At 50.4% G+C, this 23,978-nt stretch overlaps 1 protein-coding gene across 3 annotated transcripts; it reads left to right on the top strand.

The window, feature by feature from the left end:
* Window positions 1-8,297: 8,297 nt before the first annotated feature.
* Window positions 8,298-23,043, top strand: SLC25A19 (solute carrier family 25 member 19). Of its 3 annotated transcripts, none has more exons than XM_029928270.1 (8): window positions 8,298-8,377; window positions 8,863-8,913; window positions 12,115-12,284; window positions 12,451-12,606; window positions 14,622-14,792; window positions 19,012-19,195; window positions 19,753-19,883; window positions 21,364-23,043. In XM_029928270.1, exons 3-8 carry the CDS (start codon window positions 12,153-12,155, stop codon window positions 21,544-21,546), a joined length of 957 nt encoding a protein of 318 aa, XP_029784130.1. In that variant the 5' UTR covers window positions 8,298-8,377; window positions 8,863-8,913; window positions 12,115-12,152; the 3' UTR covers window positions 21,547-23,043. The 3 variants fall into 3 exon arrangements, with proteins under 3 accessions (XP_029784130.1, XP_029784131.1, XP_029784132.1); XM_029928271.1 differs by having other exon boundaries at window positions 8,863-8,918; XM_029928272.1 differs by lacking the exons at window positions 8,298-8,377; window positions 8,863-8,913 and adding an exon at window positions 9,582-9,625.
* The last annotated feature ends 935 nt before the right edge of the window (window positions 23,044-23,978 follow it).

Below are 23,978 nucleotides of genomic sequence, written 5' to 3'. Positions count from 1 at the left end.
TCTCACACACACACACTCTCTCTCTCTCTCTCTCTCTCACACACACACACACACACACACACACACATTTTTAAAACAATAGTTGAAAATGGGGTGCCCAGCTGGCTCAGTTGGTGGAACACAGGACTGTTGATCTCGGGTTGTGGGTTTGAGCCACGTGTTAGGTGTAATTACTTAAACATAATCTCTGGGTGGGAGTTCCAGTTGTTCCACAGCTTTGCTGGCATTTGGTATCATCTGTCTTTTTAAACTTTAGCTACTGTGGTAGATGTGCAATGGTATCTTATTGTGGCTTTAAATTTGCACTTCCTTTTGGCTGACGATGTTGGGTGATTGTTTGCTTGCTTATTACCCATCTGTATCTTTCTTTGTGAAATGTCTGTTCAACTCTCTTGCCTAATTTGTTTATGGGTTGTCTTTTTATTGTCAACTTTACATCTAAGTTTGAGGTTCCCAGAAGTAATCATTCTTGAGTCTGGTGAGATCAGAAGCTGTGGGGGGAGAAGCCACGGTCTGCAGTTGACTTGGGGCACACCAGTCCTTCCTCTGCGATAGAGCTGCACCCACTCTTCCTCTGCGCATTACGCGGCGACTGAAGATGGGCTTCCCACAGACACAGCGGGAAACACCTCCGGGAAGCTCAGAAATGAGTAATGGGTGAGGTGCTGTCACCCACAAAGGTGGATGATCTTGTCAGAGGCAACCAAGTGCTGGGAACCACAGAAAGCTAGAAGCCCAGCGACCCCGGCCCAGCAAACTTGGAAGGCTTTCTCTTGGGCTGACATTGACATTCCTCATAGCCTCTTGATGTTTGACTCTGCCATAAAGAGCAGCAGAAGAAAGTTGAAATGGCTAAGAAATCAGCTCTTGAAACCTACCGGACAGTGAATCCCCCTTCTGTGTGTGTGTGTGTGTGTGTGTGTGTGTGTGTGTGTGCACTTTCCCGCCCTTTGGTTAACAGACTGGTGTTTGAGTTACTTGCTGAGTGAATCTGAAAGGACGGAAAAGGGAACTTGATCGGATGGTGCCTCTGTCTTTGGCCCCTTCAAGCTGCCCCAGCTTCCTCCAGAGCCCTCCTGCAGTTGTTGGCCATTCATGATTTTCTCAAACTTACAGCTCCAAAGTTTAAAAAGTAAATAAATAACAAAGATGGAAAGTTACCTGCACACAAAAACCTACATCCAGATGTTTATAGAAGCTTTATTCATAATCACTAAAATGTGGAAGCAGGGCATCTGGGTGGCTCAGTCGATTAGGCATCCGCCTCTTGGTTTCTGCTCATGTCAGGATCTCACGGTGTGTGAGTTCAAGCCTCGCATTGGGCTTTGTGGCCAAGCAGTGTGGAATCTGCTTAGGATTTGCTCTCTCTCCCTCTCTTTCTGCCCCTCTCCCACTCATGCGGTCTCTCTCTCTCTCTCTCTCAAAAATAAATAAATAAGCTTTAAAAAAATAATAATATGTGGAAGTAGCTAAGATGCGCTTCAGTACGTGAATGTGTAATGTGTCCAGACAGTGGAACTATTTGTACTAAGAAGTGAGCTATCACACCACAGAGAGAGATGAAGGAAACTCACATACATGTTACTTAGTGAAAGAAAGTCAGCTCCAGAAGGAAGAAATTCTGATTTGCTCATTGCTATATCGCCAACATCTAAAAACAGTGTCTCGGGGCACCTGGGTGATTCCGTCAGTTGGGTCTCCGACTTCGACTTCAGCTCAGGTCATGATCTCACGGTATGTGGGTTCGAGCACATCTGTGCCGACAGCTCAGAGCCTGGAGCCTGCTTGGGGTTCTATGTCTTCCTCTCTCTCTGCCCCTTCCCCACTCGCACTCTGTCTCTCTCTCCCGCAAAATAAATACACATCAAAAAAAACTTAAGCAGTGTCTGGCTATGTGGACCCTCAACAAATACTTGATGGAAAAAAATGATGGAGAATAGAGGCCCTTTATCTCATCCGGCGTCATAAGAAAGGGGAAAGAAACAAGGGGAGCCTAGGATGACCCACCAAGATGAGTACCCCTAATTTAATGTCCCTCCAAGCATGAGCCACCAACCCAAATGCCTATTCCTGGGCCACATGCTAGACCTGCTCAATCCGATTGAGTATCCCCCAGGAGGGGCACCCGCATCTTAAAACAAGCATCCCAGATGATTTTTGCATTAGCTGAAGTCAGGAGCCCTTGGGATGCTTCCTAAACGTGTAGATATTTTTAGACCTTCGGAAATACAGAGGCAGCAAAACTTGGAAACCTTGTACTCCAACACTTCCATCTCTCTCTTTTTTACTGTTTATTTATTTTTGAGAGAGAGAGAGTGCACACAGGGGAGGATCAGAAGAGGGGGCATGGACAGAGGATCTGAAGCAGACTCTGCAGTGACAGCAGAGAGCCTGATGTGGGGCTCGAACCCACAAACGGCGAGATCATGACCTGAGCTGAGGTTGGACACTTAACCGACTGAGCCCCCCAGGCGCCCCTGACACTTCATCTTCATAGGCAGAAACACTGTGGCCCCCAGGAAGGAGTGCCTTGTACAGAGGCACAGCAAGTCACCTCCTGGCTCTCCGGCCGCTTCTTGGTGGCACAGCTGATGGCTCGGGCAGAAAGAGATTCTTTGGCCTGTGAGTGAAAAGATCACTGGTGAGGCAGTTGATAAATACCAACCCTGTGTGGTCAAGGCCAAGGAGGTATTTACTTCCTCTGAGAAGGCAGGGGAAGTCCAAAGTAGTTTTTAATAGGTCTCTTTAGGGTAAATTTTGATGAGGTCACAGAAGGATTCACTTCCCCAAGCTGACGGGAAGTGTTTTTCTCCGGTTTCTCTTTCCACGCAATATGATTTACTTAGTATATTTAACTTAAAATGAGATGACCGGATTTTAAATATGCAAAAGCCGGAGCCAAGGTGTAAGTCCAGGAAGGTTGGCACCTGCCAGTGATCTCATTTCAGCCGGGCCACAAGTTTGCCATCTGCCCTTGAAAGACCGTGGGCACACCGCCTGGCCGCTCTGGGCCCTGGCTGGCTGGACTACATGATTTCCAGGAGTCTTTCCAGGTCTTATGATCTGTAGTTCTCGGAGTCTAACTCCCTCTACAACTAGCCAGGAGCCAAAGGCCCGCTGCCTTACCTAGTGAGTGACCACTCGGAGACCCGTCCTAAAATGTGGGCTTGTTCTAGTCCAGAACAAAATAGAACCAAAGATCTCTACAGCTGAAGAGGTTATGTGGGAGAGGTAACAGTCAGTCCACAAATGTGCTGAAAACAGAGGTATGACACAGAGGCGGGGCTTTCATGCTGAAACAAGGCGATCGAAGCAAAGAGACAGAGGAGGTGGATGAGGACGGGGGGCGGGGCAGGGGGAGGTGCAGCTGAAGGGCAAAGTGGAGGACATTTTCATAAAGAAGAAAATGTCAAATTTCTATACTTGGTTCTGCCCACCGTGGGCAGCTAAACATTTTTAACCATTCTCTTCCCATGTGGACAATGCTTATCAGCACTAGCTTTGAATGAAGAAAAGCAGAAGTCAAAATTTTATGTATATATATATATATGAACAACTGATTTTTTAAAATATTTATTTATTTGTGAAAGAGAGAGAGCATGAGCAGGGGTGAGTCAGAGAGAGAGAGAGGAACAAAGGATCTGAAGCAGGCCCTGCACTGAGAGCAGCGAGCCCAATGCTGGGCTCAAACTCACAAAGGGTAAGATCTTGACCTGAGCCAGTCAGGCACTCAGCCTGAGCCACCCAGCGCCCCCAGAGCATCTGATTTGCAACCAACTTACAAAAGGTAATTCAATGGGAAAAGAATAGACTTTTCAACCAAAAAAACACAGTGATTTCCAGTGCTGAAAGGACGAAAAGAAAAGAAAATAAGAAAGAAAGAAAGCAAGAAAAAGAAAAGAAAAGAAAGAAAAGGAAAAAGAAAAGAGGAAGAACTTCAATCCATGTCTCACGCCATACACAAAAATGCACCCAGGGTTGCTTGGCTGGCTCAGTCAGTAGAGCATGTGACTCTCTTTTTTTTTTAAGTTTATTTTTTTTTTAGTAATCTCTAGACCCAGTGTAGGGTTCAAACCCATGACCTCAAGATCAAGAATCACATGCTCTTCCAACTGAGGCAACCGAGCATCCTGCATGTCACTTGGGGTTGTGAGTTTAAGTCCACAAACAAACACCAAAATGGATCAGAGACCTAGATATAAAACCTAAAACTATAAAATTTTAATTGGAAAATGTAGAGGAAAAATCTTTTTCGGCTAGGCAAGGAACTCTTAGGTATGATACCAAAAGCATGATCCATAAAAGGGGGAAAAAATCAATAAACTTGACTTTATAAAAAATTAAGAACATGGGCTCTTCGAAAGACAGGAGTGGAAAGACAAGTCACGTATCTCATGAGAAGCTACATATAGAATGATAAGGGGCTTATGTCCAGAAAACAGAAGAACTCTCAAAATTCGACACTAAGAAACAAAGCAATCCATGGGCACCTGGGTGGCTCAGTCAGTTGAGAGTCTGACTCTTGATTTTGGTTCAGGTCATGATCCCAGAGTCAGGGGACTGAACCCTGTGTTGGGGTTGGTGCTGGGCATGGGACCTGCTGAGGTCCCCTCCCCCTCTTGTGCGCACGCTCTTGTGCTCTCCCTCTTCCTCTTTCCCTCTCCCCTCCTCTCTCTCTCTTAAAAAAAATGGCAATCCAGTTAAAAATGGACAAAAGAGTGGTACCTGGGGTGGCTCAGTCGGTTAAGTGTCTGACTTTGGCTCAGGTCATGATCTCATGGTTTGTGAGTTCAAGCCCCGTGTTGGGCTCTGTGCTGACAACTCAGAGCCTGGAGCCTGCTTTGGATTCTATGTCTCCCTCTCTCTCTCTGCCCCTCCCTTGCTCGCCGCTCTCTCTCTCTCCCTTTCTCTCTCTCTCTCAAACTAAATAAACATTTAAAAAAGTTAAAAAAATGGACAAAAGATTTGAACAACAAGGAGATAAAATTCTTGCAAGTAACCATACAAAAAGATACTGAAGCTTAGTGACTAGGGAAATGCAAATTAAAACCACAATGACATACTCCTACATATCCTTTAAAAGGAATAGATTTATAAAGAATAACCCTAACGAGGAGGCAGAGGAACTAGAAATGTCATCCTGCGGGGTGTGGGGGGAGGGAGGTCAAATAGTACAACCACTTTGGAAAACAGGTTGGTGGTATCTTACAAAGTCAATATACACGGACTCTATGATCCAGCCTTTCCACTCTGAGTTTGCACCCAAGAGATATGAATGCAGATGCCCATACAAAGACTTCTGTGTGAATATTTACAGCAGCTTCCTTTGTGATAGCCCCGGACTGGAAGCAACCCAAATGTTCATCAACAGGTGCTGGAGAGTCGAAGTGTTGTATATCCACACAGCGGAATACTACTCAGCAGGGAAAAGGAATCAACGCACAATACACACAACACGGACCAATCTCAAGATGATTATGCTGAGCGAAAGGAACCAGACGTAAAGGGCTTCATGTATATTTCCATTTATATAAAATTCTGTAAACTGCAATCTAACCTATGAGGGCAGAAAGCAGATCAGGGATTGCCTGGGGAAGAGGGAGGGAGAAGAGGGTGAGAGACGGAAGGAGCATGAGTAATTTTTTGGAGTCACACACATATGTTCAGTATTTTGTGGTGACATACGGCACATGTCAAAACATAAAATTGTTGGGCCACCTGGGTGACTCAGTCGGTTGAGCGTCTGACTTCAGCTCAGGTCACGATCACGTGGTTCGTGGATTTGCGCCCCACACTGGGCTCTCTGCTATCAGGCCAGAGCCCGCTTTGGATCCTCTGTCTCTGTCTCTCTCTCTCTGCCCCACCCCTACTTGTGTTCTCTTTCTCAAAAATATATAAACCTTTAAAAAAGACACATAAAATTCTTCACTTTCAATACATGTAGTCAATGTACGTCAGTTATAGTCCAATAAAGCTGTTTAAAACTTGTGATGAGCCTCGAACAATTTGTTACACCAGAAAGTAGGAAGCTAGACATGGTGTCAAAAGGCCTCAGGGGCCAACTTGAATAGGCGCCCACTAGCCAAAGTTGCTGAAATGTAAGTGTCACTGAGGATACTATCTAGAATGGATTGAAAGAGAACAAATGTTTTTTATTTTTATTTTTAATTTATTTTTGAGAGACAGAGAGAGACAGCACGAGCAGGGGAGGGCCAGAGAGATGGAGACAGATTACGAAGCAGGCTCCAGGCTCTGAGCTAGCTAGCAGCACAAAGCCTGACACGGGGCTCGAACCCACGAACCGTGAGATCATGACCTGAGCCAAAGCCAGACACTTAACCGACTGAGCCACCCAGGGCCTCTATTTTTATTTTTTAAAGTGAACTCTGCACCCAACATGGGGCTTGAACTCACAACCCCGAGATCAAGAGTCACATGCTCTACTGACTGAGCCAGCCAGACGCCCCAAGAACAAATACATTTAAATCCATATGTTCATAATGATAGATATAAAATATATTTTATGTGGGGGCGCCTGGGTGGCTCAGTCAGTAGAGCATATGACTCTTGATTTCGGGACTGTGAATTAAAGCTTCATGTTGGGGGTTGAGCTTACTTAAAAATAATGTAAATGTAAATAAAATATGTTTTGTGGCTATAATGATAATAGTAAAAATCTCATTGATCAATAACCTTTGAAAGATACTAGGGAACCAATTACTTATTTTGAAAACTGCTAAAAATAAAGTCACGCATTTATCCTGCCTTTCTTCTATGAACTGTACTGCATGTAATCAGTTAACCAATGAAGGGATGTTCCTTTTACAGACATTCCAGCTAATTAATGCTGAAGTGATGACACTATTTACACCCCCCCCCCCGTCAGCACAGTGGTATTAATGGCTGCAAACATCACAACATGAGGGACAAGCAGGCATTGTGATTCTCCTTATGGAAGTACACAATGTCACATGAGTAGTCTCGTAAAATAAAAATCAAACCTGATCTGATCAGACCTCTTAGCAAACAACACAGGAGGCAGAGGACGATGTTAAAACAATGCCATGCGGATGCCACAGCGAGATCCGGACTGGGGAAAACCCTACAGGACAAACCATCTAGTTTCTTAAAAAACAAATAGAGAAAGAAAGGAAAAGAAATGAGAACATGAAAGAAATTGCAAGCAAAATTCAGAGGAAGAGAGAACCATCGATTTGAGAAGACTTGAGACATACTAACCAGTTGGGGTGTATTGTCTGGATAGCAATTAGCCAAACTTTTTTTTTTTTTTAAATGACCTTTATTGGTCAATCATGGAAATGTAAACACGAATTCGATATTTGATATTAGAAAAAGTATAATTTTTTTTTGGATGGGGATATGCTTTAAAAGGGGAATGCTTGCCTTTTAAAGATACATTCTGAAATGTTAACTGGTGAAATCATATTTTGTCTGGTATTTACTTCAAAATAATGTTAGGGGGCGACATAGGTGCAGGGATAAAGGAAATAAAATTGACGGGTTAATTGTTGAAGTTGACTAATGACTTTATGGTAGTTCATTAGGCTATTTTACTTTTGTATGTGCATCAGTGTTTTAAACTGTGTAATAAAAATGGCTGAAAATTGTGTGTCAAAGTGATTGCACTAATGTGAACAATGCAATTTACAAAACGAGAAAACTGTCCTGCAGAAAACGCTGGTGCTATTTGGAGTGATAGTGATATGAGTCATTTCCCCGCTTCGTCTCTGCATTTTCTGTAGTGTCTGTAATGTGTTTCTATATTATTTTTATAATGAGAAATTATGCATGATAAACTCTAGGAGGAAACAAAATCTCTACATTTTAGCCGTCCTCTTCCTGGTATCAAAAACCCATCTAGTCTCACTCCCAAATCCACCAGGCTTTTGCTAAACTTCCCGCCGTCTCTCCCAAGTTTCGATTATCCGGGTTCTGAGACTACGAGGGTTTTGAGGAAAACGGGTGAAGTTCAGCGCACCCTAAGCTTCCACCTGCCGGTTAGATGACGGAAGCCGTACACCACCTGGCACTGAGACCTCCAGGAGCGCAGCCTGACTTAAGGACGCGCCACTAACATCGGCGCACGCGCGCGCAGCGAGACTACATCTCCCAGAAAGCTCTATTCCTTGCACGGGAACACCCTTCGTAGCGACGGACTACATTACCCAGTGACACCTTGCGAGAGGTGTTGCCGGTCTACAACTGTACATCTATTGGTCTAGCGTCTGCCAGAAGCTGTGCGATGATTGGTTCTGGGGCCCGTCAGTCACTGCCGAGTTCAATTAGGGTTGCTGTGAGACCGCTTGAGGAGGTAGGAAGAGAAGCGCCCGACGCCGGGCCGCGCCCTTCGTGCCGGGTGAGTGACCTCTACCTCTTCCTTCCTCGCTGTGCTCTCGGGGACCTGGGGGTCGCACACGTGCGCCAGCACTCATGAGAGGGAGGGCCTGTACGCGCTCGTGTCAAGCGTGACCTGAGCAGCATCTTCAGCGACGCAGGAGGCAAAACCTCGCGCACACGCGGGACACCCATACACGTGGGTGCCTGTTTGGCGGGCATCTTCTCGGACTCGGGGAGAAAACGCTCCGAGCCGCGCCTGGACATCTGTGTCCACACGCGGGAACACCTGAGGGGACACGCCCCTCCCCAGCTGAACACTTTGGCACAAGGGCGCCCCGGCATCCGAGCTCACCATTCATTTCCGATCGCAGGGGCTTCCGCAGGGGGATGGCAATGGCCAAGGTATCCACCCCGCCACTCACTCCATAGGCCGCCCATCCTCTGTGTGCTCTATTCTATATGTCGTGCAAATATTTCTGTTTTATTTTTATTTTGCCTCTTTAGATCAATATCAAGGCTTACTGGTACAAGAAGGAAATCCAACAAGCGGAAAAAGTAAGGTCACTATTGAACTATATTTAACGAGCCCTTTCACATGTATAAAACGTTTACCTTTTCTACAAAGGTTACCATATATGTTATCGTGCATGATCCTCCCAGCAGTCTGAGCTAGGCAGGGCAGACATCATTCTCATTTTCCAGAAGAGAGACGGGAACCCAGGTTAAGTACACCTCTTGGGGTACTAGGGAGGCAGAACTCAAGCTTATTGATATGAGATTTAATGTTATGTCCAGCTATGCACAGCAGCTTATGTATAGAAACGCCTCATTCCCTTCCTGAGGGCAGGGAACTCACCCTGCTCAGTGAGACCTGAGGCTTTGCCTGTCAATCATCTGTTTCTCACTGGTGCCTGGAGAGAAGCAGCTTGAGTTAATGTCACAGGAAGTTGGTGGGAATGTCCAGGTCTCCCTCCCCCTTTGAGAGTGTGGGGAAGAAAGTGCTGCCAAGAAATGGATACGTTCCTGGCCACGGTGGGGTGGATGGGGTGGGGTGGTTTCACTTCATTAGACTCTTTTTTTTTTTCTTTTTTTGAGAGACCGACAGCAGGAGCAGGGGACGGTCAAAGAGAGAGGGGGATCCAGAATCCGAAGCAACCTCCAGGCTCTGAGCTAGCCGTCAGCACAGAGCCTGATGCGGGGCTCGAACCCACGAACGTGAGATCTGACCTGAGCCGAAGTCAGACGCTCAACCGACTGAGCCACCCAGGTGCCCCCCCCTTTTTTAAAAAAATATATGTTTATTTATTTTGAGAGGGGAGGGACAGGGAGACAGAATCCCAAGCAAGTTTCACACTGTCAACACAGACTCTGACGCAGACTTCATCCCATGAACTGTGAGATCGTGACCTGAGCCGAAATCAAGAGTCAGATGCTTAAATGACTGAGCCACCCAGGCGCCCCAAGACTTTTTTGTGTTTAAGTAGGCTCCGTGCCCAGTGTGAGGCTTGAGTTCATGACACTGAGATCAAGAGTTGGATTCTCTACCGACTGGAGTCACCCAGGTGCCCTTGAATCATTAGACTTTTTTTTAATAAGCATTTTTTTAAATGTTTATTTATTTTTGAGAGAGAGAGAGAGTGCAGGGGAGGGGCAGAGAGAGGGAGACACAGAAACCGAAGCAGGCTCTGGGCTGACTGCTTGGAGTCAAGCTGTCAGCCCAGAGCCTGATACGGGGTTCAAACCCACAGACTGTGAGATCATGACCTGAGCCGAAGTCAGATGCTTAACTGACTGAGCCACCCAGACGCCCCTAGACTTTTTTTTTAATGTTTATTTATTTTTGAGAGTACCATCAGAATTTTAATAAAATATTTCAGAATACTTTGCTGAGAGAGCCCCATGGAAATGCCTTGCTAATTTTAAGGATGGATTGGAGCACTACTTTCCTACTTTTAGAAGCGGGAGTTGGGGCTGAGGAAGTGGTACAGACAGAGTTCTGAGGGAGAAGAAGAATCAGTGGTCGGGGGGACCTTGTCTCTCTGTGGGCACTGACTTTCTTGTAACTATTGGTATTCAAGAACTAGGTTGGGGCGCCTGGGTGGCTCAGTCGGCTTCGGCTCAGGTCATGATCTCACGGTCTGTGGGTTCGAGCCCCGCGTCGGGCTCTGTGCTCACAGCCAGCTCGGAGCCTGGAACCTGCTTCGGATTCTGTATCTCCCTCTGTCTCTGACCCTCCCCTGTTCATGCTACCTCTCTCTCTCTCTCAAAAGTAAATAAAACACATTAAAAAAAATTAAAAAAAAAAAGAACTAGGTTGATTCTTCGGCCCCTTCTAAAATCATTTTATATTTAGTTTTATAACAAATTCATATGACACAGAATTGTATGAGGAAAAACAGAGAGGAGTGCTTGGGTGGCTCAGTCTGTTAAGCATCTGACTACGGCTCAGGGCATGATCTCCTGTTTCGTGAGTTCGAGCCCCACATTGGGTTCAGATCCTGGCTCCCTCTCTGTCCCTCCCTCCCTCACACACATGCATGCACACACCCTTTCTCTCTCTTTCTCTCACAAGTAAAGTAAACATTAAAAATGAAAGAAAGAAAAAGGGAGACACGTATTTTCTCTTTTACTTTCCCAGCCCTTCCCGGAAAGGTAAGCTTACCGGCCAGGCCGTGTGCTGTTACTGACTTTGCCCCTAGGCTTTCTCCTGCTGTTCACCGTGTAATAGATCTTGCTGTTTCTCTTTTGCAAAAATGGGGTTATGCTAGACCTGCTGTTCTGAAACCTGCTGGGTTTTTTTTTTTTTTTAATGGTTCAGTGTATTGTGGGCATCTTTTCAAGTGTGCGTATTGCTCTGGCTCATTCTTTTTAATGGCTACATAGGAGTCCATTGCTTGGATGTGACTTAGTCTATTTATCCCTCCCTCCGTTGAGAAGCACCTTGTGTTATAGCCAGTTTCAGAAAGAGCCATGCAGCGCTCGCCATGTGCTGTGACTCCCAGAGAGGACACGAATCTGGCCCTTGGTGGGGGGAGGGGGGGAGATTCTCTTTAGCTGTTTTCTAGAAACTGGACAGGAACGGAGCCCAGCCTGGTTGAAGTGGCTGAAAAGAGGTCCGGGGTGAGGTCCGCGGGGATCAGGAGGGCCGGGGAGCATCATTTCAAACCAAAGCAGGTCCCCACTGCTGCAGCTGGAGAGGGGATGCGGAAGGGCTGAGGGTTTTCCCTGGGACCCTGTGGGCTTGCTGGGGAGTCCCAGGGGGTGCTCCTGGAGCCTGCATGGCTGACGGCTCCCTCCGTGCTCGCCTGCAGTGGGCTCTGCTGTCACACCGGCTCCGCCTGGGACTTTACCTCGGGTGGGAGCTTACGTAAAGCCGAGGGTCTCAGAAAAGCAAGCTGACCTCTGGAAGTGGATGATTTCCTCCCAAGCCTGTTTGTTCATTCGGTTAACAAATGACCACTCACCATGTTGGGCTCTGTTCCAGGCACTGGAAACACAGGGATGGGCAAGTGAGAGCAAGGCCACAAATTCATGGGCTCACGTTCCAGTGCGGGAAGGGTGACAAGAAACGCATGCAGAATGCATGTCCAGTATATTAACGCTATGAAGAAGACGTAAAGCAGGGCAAGGGGATAGGACGGGGTGTGGGTGCTGTTTTAGATGGGGTGGTCCGGGAGGACTGCTCTGAGGAGGTGGCCTGTGAGCAGAGCCCCTAAGAACTTGCTCTGGTGTTTACTCCACGTCTCTCGCCTCCAGCCTGAAACTGATGGACGTGGTGCGGGCCAGAGGCAGGGATGGTTGGCTATGACCCCCAAGCTGATGGCAGGAACATCTCCAGTTCTGAGGCGGCAGTGGCTGGGTCCGTGTCCGGACTTGCCACTCGGGTGATGATCAGCCCCTTGGATGTCATCAAGATCCGTTTCCAGGTACCTTTTCCCCCTTGTTCCATGTAATGGGCTTGTGGAGTTTTCTCTTTATTGGAGGTTCGCCAGGGAAACACATTTTGCCGCCTTTGTTAACCTTTTCTGAAAGTTCTCCTTCTCACCCTGCACCTGCCCCTGGTGTCCTGACCTTTTCAGTTTTGATCCCTAGCTCCAGATTGAGCGCCTGTCTCGCAGTGACCCCGGTGCAAAATACCACGGGATCCTCCAGGCCGCGAGACAGATTTTGCTGGAGGAAGGCCCGACAGCATTCTGGAAAGGACATATCCCGGCCCAGCTTCTCTCCATCGGCTACGGAGCTGTCCAAGTAGGTGGCGGGGGAGTGGGCCAGGCCCCCAGGATGGGCTTTGCTCGGCAGAGGCGCACAGGGAGGGTGGGGCCCGCAGGGGCCCTGTCTGGGTCAGGGAGCAGGAGGCGGTCACCACACTTCTTACTTGTCTTCACTGCGACACTGCCTGAAGTTTGAAGTCTGAAGTCGAAGACAGTCAGACTGAGTCGTACCCCGGGTGTCCCTTTGCGCACCTCCTCCCCACCCCGGCGACTTCGCACCGACTGAACACTAGATGTTACCCCGACCAGACTGTCTTGATGCCAACCCCTTGTGGGGCCTGGCAAAGGGCGATCCAAATCTTTGCAGTTTTCAAAATAGCATTTTCGCATCTGTACTTCCTTTGGATTCCCCAGCAGCATTATGAGGAAGGTTGAACAGGTGTCACGTGGATCAGAGAGGGTCAGCAAGCTGCCAGAGGCCACACAGCCTGGAAGCAGTGCAGCCAGGATGAGAATTTTTTTTTTAGTAATTTTTTTTTACATTTATTTATTATTGAGAGACAGAGACGGAGCATGAATGGGGGAGGGGCAGAGAGAGGAGACATAATCTGAAGCAGGCTCCAGGCTCCGAGCAGTCAGTACAGAGCCTGACATGGGGCTCGGAACCTGTGAACCGTGAGATCATGACCTGAGCCGAAGTCCGTCACTCAATCGACCGAGCCACCCAGGCGCCCTGAGGCTCCTTAACTTCTGTTCGCACGTTCGTGCTGCTCAGTGCCGGTTGATTTCGTGGCGGATGGTGGGCCGCCGTAGTCGGAGTGGTGGTAGTAGGCTGCCTGCGTTCAGTGCTAATTGTGAGCCAGGCTCTGCTTTACGCGCTTTGATGGGGGTCCTGTGGTCACTCCTATGTTATAGACGGAAGACCGGGTAGAGAGAGCCTGGGTAATGAACCCAACCAAGGTCACTAGCTAGAAAGGCAGCCGAGCCAGGACGCCCACCCAGACAGCTGGGGCCAGCGCGGGCCTTGCCTGATTTTCCTGTGACATCACAGTGGTGGCTCGGGGCTGGCGCCCATGGGTTGACATGGCCTCTGCGTCTGTCGCGGGTTCTGCAGCGTGATACAGAAAAACGGCAACCCGCTCTCGGGACCCTGGCCCATCCGAGTGGGCTGGGGGAGATCTGGGCAGAGGGCTTTACACCATAGAATGTGGAATATGTGGAATTCTCCCCAGAAGAATTTCTGCTCCAGGGCAGAACGACTCTCAAACAGCACTACCTCCAGGGCCTTGCTTCCCAGTTCTGAGGAAACCCAGCTAAGGACTAGAACTTTCTTTCTTTCTTTTTTTAAATTTTTTTTAACGTTTATTTATTTTTGAGAGACAGAGCATGAGCAGGGGAGGGACAAAGAGAGAGGGAGACACAGAATCTGAAGCAGGCTTCAGTCTCTGAGCTGGTAGCACAGAGCCCGAAGTGGGGCTCGAACTCATGGACCACAAGATCATGACCTGAGTTGAAGTCGGATGCTTAACCGACTGAGCCTCCCAGATACCCGAGGAGTAGAACTTTCTGATGTAAATTTTTTCTCATATATTTTATTTTTTTTTAATTTTTAATGCTTTTAATTTATTTTTGAGAGACAGAGAGAAACAGCATGAGCAGGGGAGGGTCAGAGAAAGAGGGAGACCCAGAATCCGAAACAGGCTCCAGGCTCTGAGCCGTAGGCACAGAGCTGGACACAGGGCTTGAACTCGAAAACGGTGAGATCATGACCTGAGCTGAGGTCGGATGCTTAACCGACTGATCCCCCCAGGCGCCCCAGGAGTAGAACTTTCTGATGTAAAATTTTTCTCATTTATTTTCTTCACCCTTTGGATAGTTGGCTGTCCTCACATAGAATATAAAATGGCAGCTGCGCTCTGCACAAAATTCGATGCGTATGGTCTGCCGTTGCTGTTCAAGAAGCATGTTTCCTTGTCCGTAGAACTGGGCCCCGCGTGGGTCAGAATGGTGTTTGAGGGGGCGTGTCAGTGACTTTGTCATGTGCTCTTGCAGTTTCTGTCATTCGAACTGCTCACCGAGCTGGTGCACAGAGCCAGCAAGTACGATGCCCGCGACTTCTCCGTGCACTTCGTGTGCGGCGGCCTGTCTGCCAGCGCGGCCACCCTCGCCGTGCACCCCGTGGACGTCCTGCGCACCCGCTTTGCAGCTCAGGGGGAGCCCAAGGTGAGTGGCTGGGCCGGGGTGGGGCTCTTTCCCCCTAGAGGAACCCAAGTGGGAGCGCCCGGGGTTCGCATCCCCTCCGCTGGTCGGTGCGTGACCCTGCAACTGTGCTGCGCCCCGTGCGGGTGCGGGGTGCTCACAGCCTCCCGAGGGAGACGGCACCTGCAGGGGGCAAACAGAACAAATCCTGAGCAGCAGGCCGGATGGTGAGGGCATCGGGAGAGCGAGACTTGAGATCATGTTGCTGGGCTCTTGTGAGAGGGTTTTTGGTTTCCACTAAAAGGGGTGGAGGAAATGGGGTCATTGAGTCAGATTCCAGGAAGAACTTACTGAGTGAAAGGGAGGGATTAAATCCTGAAATAGACCTCCCCACCACAATCCCTGTTTCCTGGACTTACATAAGAATAGCTCTGTGTGTGTGTGTCTGCGTGTCTGCGCGCATGTGCCTGCTCAACCAAGAAAGAATGATATTCCCGTCTCCCTTCTGCTTTGGGGTATTGGTGGGGGTGACGCTCTGCTAAAGAATTTGATGTGCTTAAGAATCACTGCTGTCTCAGTTCTGCTGGTTCTTTGTGTTGCCTGCGGTGGAGATCCTGGGTTGTTGAAGCCCTTTTGTTTAAGAGAGACCCTGATGACCTGCGTGGTTCCGAAGGGCAAAGTGGCCTGGGGACAGCTTGCGAGCAAAGGAACGGGCATGAGGGCCAGTCCCTCTGTATGGCACTTCAGTGGGAAATAGAGGTTTCTCCTGGTGGGGAAATGAGATGAGGGTCCCTGGGCACTGAGCAGAGAGATGGAGGGGAAGGGTGTTTGTAGATGAGCAGACAGACAGACCTCAGCAACATGGCGGCTGCTGGGATGCAGACACTTGAGGGATGACACTCCATCCCCTTCTGTGCTCTGGGATGCTAGAGTCCTCTCCCGTGACTGCCCAGTCTTTGGTTTAAAAAAAAAATATATATATATATATACATATATATATATGAGAAGGTACATTTTGAAACTAATATGACATTAAATGTCAGGGGCGCCTGGGTGGCTCAGTCGGTTAAGCCTCCTACTTCAGCTCAGGTCAGATCTCAGGTTCACGGATTCGAGCCCCACGTCAGGCTCTGTGCTGACAGCTAGCTCAGAACCTAGAGCGTGCTTTGGTTGTGTCTCCTTCTCTCTCTGCCCCACACCATCTCATGTTCTGTCTCTCTCTGTATCAAAAATAAAGAAAACATTAAGAAAATTTTTAGAGAAGACTTAATAGAAAATGCCTTAATTTGACCCTTAGTTACACTTGACTCATGATTTGGGTATAGAATTCTAGGTAGCTCTCATTGTTGGAGAGAAGTCCAGAACTGCTCTGATTAATGACCCTTTATATGAAACTATCACCGTGCCTGCCTTGGTCACATTCAGGATCCCTTCCTAATACCTTTTTTTTTTTCCTGTTTTTAATTTATTTTTGAGAGACAGAGACAGATACAGCACAAGCAGGGGAGGGTGAGAGAGAGAGAGGGAGACACAGAATCCAAAGACAGGCTCCAGGCTCTGAGCTAGCTGTCAGCACAGAGCCTGACGTGGGGCTCCAACTCACGAACTGTGAGATCATGACCTGAGTTGAAGCCGGATGCTTAGCCAGCTGAGCCACCCAGGCGCCCACTGATTCCTGACATTCTAGAAGTTTACCAGTGCACTGGTCCGTGTCTCTGTCTTCTGTTGTGATGGGCACTTCCTGGACCCTTTCGTCCAGACCCTTTTCCTGGACACACTGGACAGAGGATCTGAAGCAGGCTCTGTTCTGACATCAGAGAGCCTGACACAGGGCTCAAACCCACAGACCATGAGACCATGACCTGACCCAAAGTCAGATACTCAACCAGCTGAGCCACCCAGGCGCCCCGTCATCATGTTCTAATAGTCTCTTTTGAAGATGCTTTTAATTTTGATAAGGTCCAGTTTATCAGTTTGTTCTTTTATGGATTTTGCTCTGGGTGTTTTATTTTTTTAATTTTTTTTAACGTTTTATTTATTTTTGATACAGAGAGAGACAGAGCATAAGAGGGGGAGGGGCAGAGAGAGAGGGAAACACAGAATCGGAAGCAGGCTCCAGGTTCCGAGCTGTCAGCACAGAGCAGGACGCAGGGCTCGAACCCACAAACGTGAGATCATGACCTGAGCTGAAGTTGGAGACCTAACCGACTGAGCCACCCAGGTGCCCCAGCTTTGAGTATTTTATTGAAGAAATCTTTGCCCAACTCAAACTCACAAAGATTTCTCTCAAGAGCTTGTCTTGTTCTCTCTTTTTTTAAATACTTATTTATTTTTGAAAGTGAGAGAAACGCAAGCTGGGGAGGGGCAGAGAGAGAAAGAGACAGAGGATCCAAAGTGGGCTCTGCGCTGACAGCAGATAGCCCGATGAGGGGCTTGAACCCACGAAATGCGAGATCATGACCTGAGCCAAAGTTGGACGCTTAACCAACTGAGCCACCCAGGCGCCACCTTACCTCTTTGTAAAATACCATGGAGGTGATCCCTTCTCTGTGGCCTAAGAATACCACTTCCAACCCTGTGGTTGGTTTCTGTTTCCCCTAGTGTTCTCTTGTCTGTACTGTTTCTTCCCTCCAGATGATTTCTGTTCCTCCCATTGATCATTTTGTTTTCTGGGAGTTTTTATTTTTATTATTATTTTTTAATGTTTTATTTATTTTTGATACAGAGAGAGACAGAGCATGAGAGGGGGAGGGGCAGAGAGAGAAAGAGACACAGAATCTGAAGCAGGCTCCAGGCTCTGAGCTAGCTGTCAGCACAGAGCCCGATGCGGGGCTCGAACCCACGAATGTGAGATTTGACCTAGGCTGAAGCCGGAGGCTTAACCGACTGAGCCACCCAGGCGCCCCCGGGAGTTTTTATTTCTGTTTTAAGTAATCTGTATGCCCAACATGGGTCTCGATTCATGACCCCGAGATCCAGAGTCGCACACTCTACTGACTGAGCCAGCAAGTGGCCCTGGTCTCTGGTTGATGAAGGCTTTCCTCAGATGTGTGGAGTCCCTTGGCTGCCAGCCTGGTGTGAAAGGGGCACAGAGAGGCGGAGTGGGACTGTGGGCGCCTGGCAGGCTTGTTGCCTCATGGCCTTTCCCCGCGTCCTGGCTCTCAGGGAGCCCCTCTAGGGCCAAATCCTGCAGTGTGGCTGCCGGCGCCTGGGAGCCAAGCGGTGAGGGGGTGGCCGGGGTCCTCCCTGCCCCGTGCAGAGTCACTCCCTCCACTGCCCTGTCTGGGCCGCGCCTCGCCGCGCCCACAGCCCCTGTCTGGTCCACCGCAGAGAGTATATGTTGAATAGAAGGGTACTAAGAAAAATCCGTGCCCTCCGGTCTTCCTGCATGGAGATGGCCTGCCGACAGTTCACGAGAGGTTAAATACACGCACTGGCAAATACCCAAATAGTAGAAAATGGCGAAAACTAGTCTCCCTCTTCCCCGCCCCCACCTGCCCTGCACGAGGTAGTGCTCGCCCTTCCTCGCTTCCTGTGGATCCTGGCGCAGGATCATCTCTGCATCGTTTGTTTCCTCCACCAGCACCGTAGGTACGAGATGCAGGTTCTTCTGCGTCTCACTGTGCTCATTTAGCTACTGGGGGGATGCGTGATCCTGTTTTAACAGCTGCTCTGTGGGGCGCCTGGGTGGCTCAGTCGGTTAAGCCTCCGGCTTCGGCTCAGGTCAGATCTCACGTTCGTGGGTTCGAGCCCCGCGTCGGGCTCTGTGCTGACAGCTAGCTCAGAGCCTGGAGCCTGCTTCCAGTTCTGTGTCTCCTTCTCTCTCTGCCCCTCCCCCTCTCATGCTCTGTCTCTCTCTGTATTAAAAATAAATAAAACATTTTTTAAAAATATTAAAAAAAAAACAAAAAAAAACACAGCTGCTCTGTGTTCTTCTGATGCCCCGTGCCCGGGGTGGACATTACGTCCTTGCGCTGGTGCAGGACACTGTGGCAGCACACTTTGGGCACCCACTTCTGTGCACTTGTGCGGGCAGACTAGTCTTGTAAAGAGCTAGAAACGTCGTTGCTGGAAAACCCCACCGTTGGGATTTTTGTCCAATATTTTCTTTGTCCTCTTGGCAGAAGAGGTGATGCTCCTGGCAGCTGGGATTTTAGACGAGGGGGGATGCGCGGGCCGGGCCGCGGCGTTCCAGGGCTAGGCCAGCACCCCGCCTCACTCGAGCCGCACGTGTTCCGTCCAGGTGTATAAAACCCTTCGAGGCGCCGTGGTGACCATGTACAGGACCGAGGGCCCCCTGGTCTTCTACAAAGGCCTGAACCCCACCTTGATCGCCATCTTCCCGTATGCCGGCTTCCAGTTCTCCTTCTATAACGCCTTGAAGCACGTGCACGAGTGGCTCGTGCCCGCCGAGGGAAGGAAAAGCGGTGAGGCGGCCTGGCACGGGGGAAGCCGGGTCTCCGCGAGCCCCTCCCCCAGACCAGCCCGGCTCTCTCTGAACCTTGTGGGAAATAAGGGCTTCCTGTCAGAAGCTAAGGCACCTCGCTCTCCAAACCTTGCTCCATCATACACCCACCCAACCAGTCCCGCTGCTCGGAGGCCCTTCCTTTCTTTCGGATCTTGCCACCCCATCGGTGGCACCGTCGACATTTATTTCTGACTCTGGTCATGAGGTCCCGCTTGCAAGCAGTCTGGTTTCAGTTGTGTCTTCTGTTCGGTACTTGTTTGGGGGCGATGGGAAGGGCAGTGGGCAGCCTGGTCCCTCCCAAGCCTTGACCCGAGTCACCCAGCAGACTGCACGCCCTCACTCCGTCCCATCCTCATTGTCATTCTTCCCCAACGTGGCTGTGGGTGGTTCTCCTCAGACATTCGGGGTGCTGGTGGGTCTTTGTGTCACGGTGGAGGGCCCGGCTCTTGACCTTGAACTTGTCTGCCCCCGATTACACTTCTCTCCTTAATCCCCCTCAATCTCACTTTGATTCAGAGAACCTCAAAAACCTGCTCTGTGGCAGTGGAGCCGGAGTCATCAGCAAGACCCTCACGTACCCCCTGGACCTCTTCAAGAAACGGCTGCAGGTCGGAGGGTTCGAGCAGGCCCGAGCCACCTTTGGCCAGGTGAGCCTTCCCCCTGCAGAGCGCTCTGGGTCTTGTCCCTCACCTGCCCATCGGGCAGCATTCAGCCCTGGGGATCCCCAGACCCGTGGGAAAGCCATGCACACAGGCCCTGTGCACATAGGACACCGCTGTGGGATGATCCAGGCAAAGGAGGGCTTGGTGTTTGTTCTTAAAAAGTGTTCGGTTCCGTTTGGGCCAAAGAAAGGTCCCCAGAATACTAAAGAACACGGAGAAGGAGACTCCTATTGGCACATAGAAGTTGTTTGCTTTATTCTGTAGGGGTTCCTGGAGAGGAGTGAAGTAAACCCAGTCAACTAATATATATATTAGTTCTTCACCCGCAAGAGAGGCGTGGGGTAGAATGGGAGTCAGGGAAGGGGGAGGGCATGTCTTACTTGAGGGAAGGGAAAGAATCGAGTTAGTTGTAATACATCTTCGTAGGAAGTTTAGAGAAGTTCGGCAGACGGAAAGATTAAAGTCACACATAACTGCAACACCACCTACCCACAGATAACGGTCACGCAGAACCTTTGGCTGTAGTTTTGTTTCTTTGCATAAACATATGTGTATACATTTTAACAAATATGAGACTGTTTACAAGGCTTTTATACCTCTTTTTCCCATTGTCCTCCTTTTTCCTTCTTGTCCTGAAGGGACAGTTTGAGTTGGGACAGTTGGTGAGAGCCCAGGGCAGAGGAGAGAGGCCCTGCTTCTGACAGACTGTGTGGCTGGCTTGGTGGGGGGACCTGTGGGAATGAGGGCAGATCAGGAAGGGAAGTTGAGGCCAAATGGAGTAACACCCTGAATACCAGGCTATGTAGTTTGGACTTGATTTTTCTTTTTTCTTTTCTTTTTTCTCTTTTCTTTTCTTTTCTCTTTTTTCTTTTCTTCTCTTCTCTTTTCTTCCTCTTTTTTTTTCTTCAAGTAATCTCTGCACGCACGTGGGGCTTGAATTCACAACCCTGAGATTGAGAGTTGCGTGCTTCACCAGCTGAGCCAGTCAGCACTCCTTGATTCTTTGTAATAACACTGCCATCACCGAGGGGCGTTACTGGAGATTTGGAGGGAGCTTGGGGACATGAGTCTGGCAGCAATGTGATGTCAACTGAGAAGGCCAGACTGGAGGCTAAAGCTTACAAGGGCCAGATTCAGATCCGCCACCCAAAGGGGACTGGGTGGGATGCGGTAAAGGGTCGGAGGCCCCCTTGGGAAGAGGCTCCTTAGGCAGTGCAGTCAGGAGGAGCTCTGTCCAGTGCTGATTTCCAGGCGCATCTGTTAAGTCTGAATTATTAGTCTACTTGAAAGAGAAAGAAAAGGTTGACTACTTTTCTGTCCTTCTTGCCTTGTCATTTCTTTGTCCAGCAAGTGTTTATTGGGAGCTGTGACGTGCTGGGTGCCGGGCCGACAAGAGTAGAGAAAACACCCGTGTGTTGATCACTTCCTCTGCCCCCCACCAAGTACCCCTCCTTCCTCTCTCCAGGTCCGCAGCTACAAGGGCCTCCTGGACTGCGCCCAGCAGGTGCTCCGAGAGGAAGGCCCCAAGGGCTTCTTCAAGGGCCTGTCCCCCAGTCTGCTGAAGGCTGCTCTCTCCACTGGCCTCGTGTTCTTCTGGTATGAGCTCTGCTGTAACCTCTTCCACCGCATGAAGAAGGCGGACAGCTAGCCCCGAGGGCAGGAAGGGCGGCCTCCGGAAGGAAGGAAGGTTCATCCAAGATCTCGCGCTGCACTGAGAGCTGCTGCTGCCCGCTCCATCCCTGCCAGCGGCCTGGCTGGCACCAGAAGGGCAAGGAGAGCACATCGGACCTGGTCTGTGGGGACACAGCCACGCTAGTCCGGGGCGTTTGCGGTGGTTTCTCTGTAGCCCACGCTCACAGGAAAGGCAGCAGCTGCTACTCGGGGTTCTGAGCCCCTTCCGCCCACAGGACTGTCCCTGCTCTGGGTAGGGCCTCGGCTGGCTCACCAGGGCTGGGATTGGGCCCTTGGCAGGGGCCTGGTCCTCACGCAGAGGCTCTTACTCCTGCCTGTTAAGTTAATACACACTGAAGCCAAAACACATTCCTTAATCTCACTCCCCTCTCCCCCTCCACCTCGCATCCCTCCTCCTGAAGTACGCGGGAGGGGGCTGTTGCCTTCCTCAGGTTCCATTTTTTCCAAGTAGTTGCATTCCTCACACAGCTTTGCTTCTAGTTCTGGGGGAAGAAGTGGTCACTTTATAACCTCCCCCCGACCCCATGCCCAGATCTTCATGCCTTAATTCCCGCTCAGGCTCTTCTCTCCCCTGGATGATGGAGCACAGGTGAGGGCCTCTGGTGGCCGGGGTGCAGGGGAGGGGGGGAGTTCCCAGCAGCCCGCAGGCAGTGGGGGAATGTGCCGATGGGGAGCTGTGGGTAGAAGTGGGGGGGCCCTTCTCCCCAGCCTACCTGGGATCACTTCTCTTCCATGGGGTAGGGGGAGGCTTACAGCTGGGCCAGTTGGCATCAGCTGCCTGCTCAGGGTGCCCCAAGGTGCTGCATATCCTTTGTCACCCCAGAAGGGCCACAGCTCTGAAGCAGCCTTGTGAGTGGGAGGCAGAAGGAAAGGGTTGGACAGGCAGCCTCCTGAGGGCACAGTTGGGGAGTGGGGAGATCAGCACAAGAATCACAACATCTACTCTTCTGCACACACAGGACAGACTACACTTAGTAGGGCGGGGGTGGGAGGGAATCTGTAGAACACAAGCACCACCCTTTCCACCCAGTTCTGCCCCCTGCCCGCCCACGCAGGGCAGTCCAGCCTGCAGGGTTGGCTGTGCAGGGGGCGCTGGCGTGGAGGAGTGCGAGAGTCCCCTGCAGGACTGTACCTGCTCTCAGTCCGGGATCTGGCTCCAGCCTCTGCAGTGACTTAGGAGGAAGGCACGGGCGGGGAGCAGCCTGTGTGGGTGTCGGGGCCCTTGGACTCCTGTCATCAGAACTGTTTGGGCTCTGACCTGGGGCTTTGTGATATGTCTGGCACCCTGAGTCCTGAAGCTTCCCTGCTGTTGGCTGCTAATTATGAAGATCTCGGCTGTGGGTAGGGTTTTGGGAACTGGAGGCCTGGGATGGGGCTGCAGGAAAGCCGCTGCCTGAATGTATTTTTAAGGAAATTCCACTTTAGTGGAATAAAGTACACTTTATTCTTTTCAGCTCTCCTACTCAGTACCGTCTTTTGCTGCAGCTGTCCTTCCTCGGTCGTGTTCTGGTGACCACTCCTGCCAGCTCTTTTAACCCAAGGAGAGAACTGGCAGCAGGAAGTTGCCATGGACACTTCTTGTCCCCACCATGAGAAGAGACAGTTCTTTTCCAGCCCCTTCTGGTTGCCTTCCTGCAACCCAGCGGGGATCTCAGGGATGGCCCTAAGCTGCTGGGCCCACGCTTTCCTCCCAGCCCCAGCCAAGACCAAGCTAGGGGCTTGGCCAGCTTTGGGATCAGCCCCAGAACCTCGCGGGTCACAGGCTAGTAAGAGGGGGTCCTTATTCTTGAGCTGGTTCGTTGGTTTTCAACTTACTGTACCAGTGCCGTTTGTACTTGGAGTAGGAGAGATGGTAAGGGGGGGCAGTGATCCAGCCCTTACAGGCACCCCTGCCCTCTCCCGTGGGTGGCAGGAGGCCACCACCTGGAAGTTCCTGCCCCTCCAGCCATCACTGCCCTTCCTCCGCAGGGTCATCCCCCTGGGGACTCTTCGAGTCTCCTCTTTGGAACCTGTTTTAGCCCTAGCCCCAGGCGTCGGATGGGATGGGACCCCACCGCTTGCTACCGAGGGCTTCCTGTGGGCTGAGGAGTAGGCCCCGCCGGGTGCAGACGAGTCGAGTGAGGACAGGGCGGGAAGAGCGTCGCGGCTGTTCCCTGCAGTACCGCCACCGACCTCAGAAGCACGAGCGGTGAGGACAGCGTCCCAGGGCTCCGGCAGATGGCGCTGGCGAGACCGCTCCCGCCCCGCCCCTCCCGGGCCGGGCCCCGCCCCATCCACGCCTGGCCCCGCCTCGGCGCCGCGCTCGGAAATGACCTAAGCGGCTTCCAGGCCCGACCAGCCACTCCAGCTGCTGCGGCGCCGCGGACGGGGGGCGCGCGCACCATGCCC

The sequence above is a fragment of the Suricata suricatta genome, chromosome 17 (assembly GCF_006229205.1).
Source record: "Suricata suricatta isolate VVHF042 chromosome 17, meerkat_22Aug2017_6uvM2_HiC, whole genome shotgun sequence".
Classification (NCBI taxonomy): domain Eukaryota; kingdom Metazoa; phylum Chordata; class Mammalia; order Carnivora; family Herpestidae; genus Suricata; species Suricata suricatta.
This window is presented reverse-complemented; position numbering and strand designations above follow the sequence as displayed.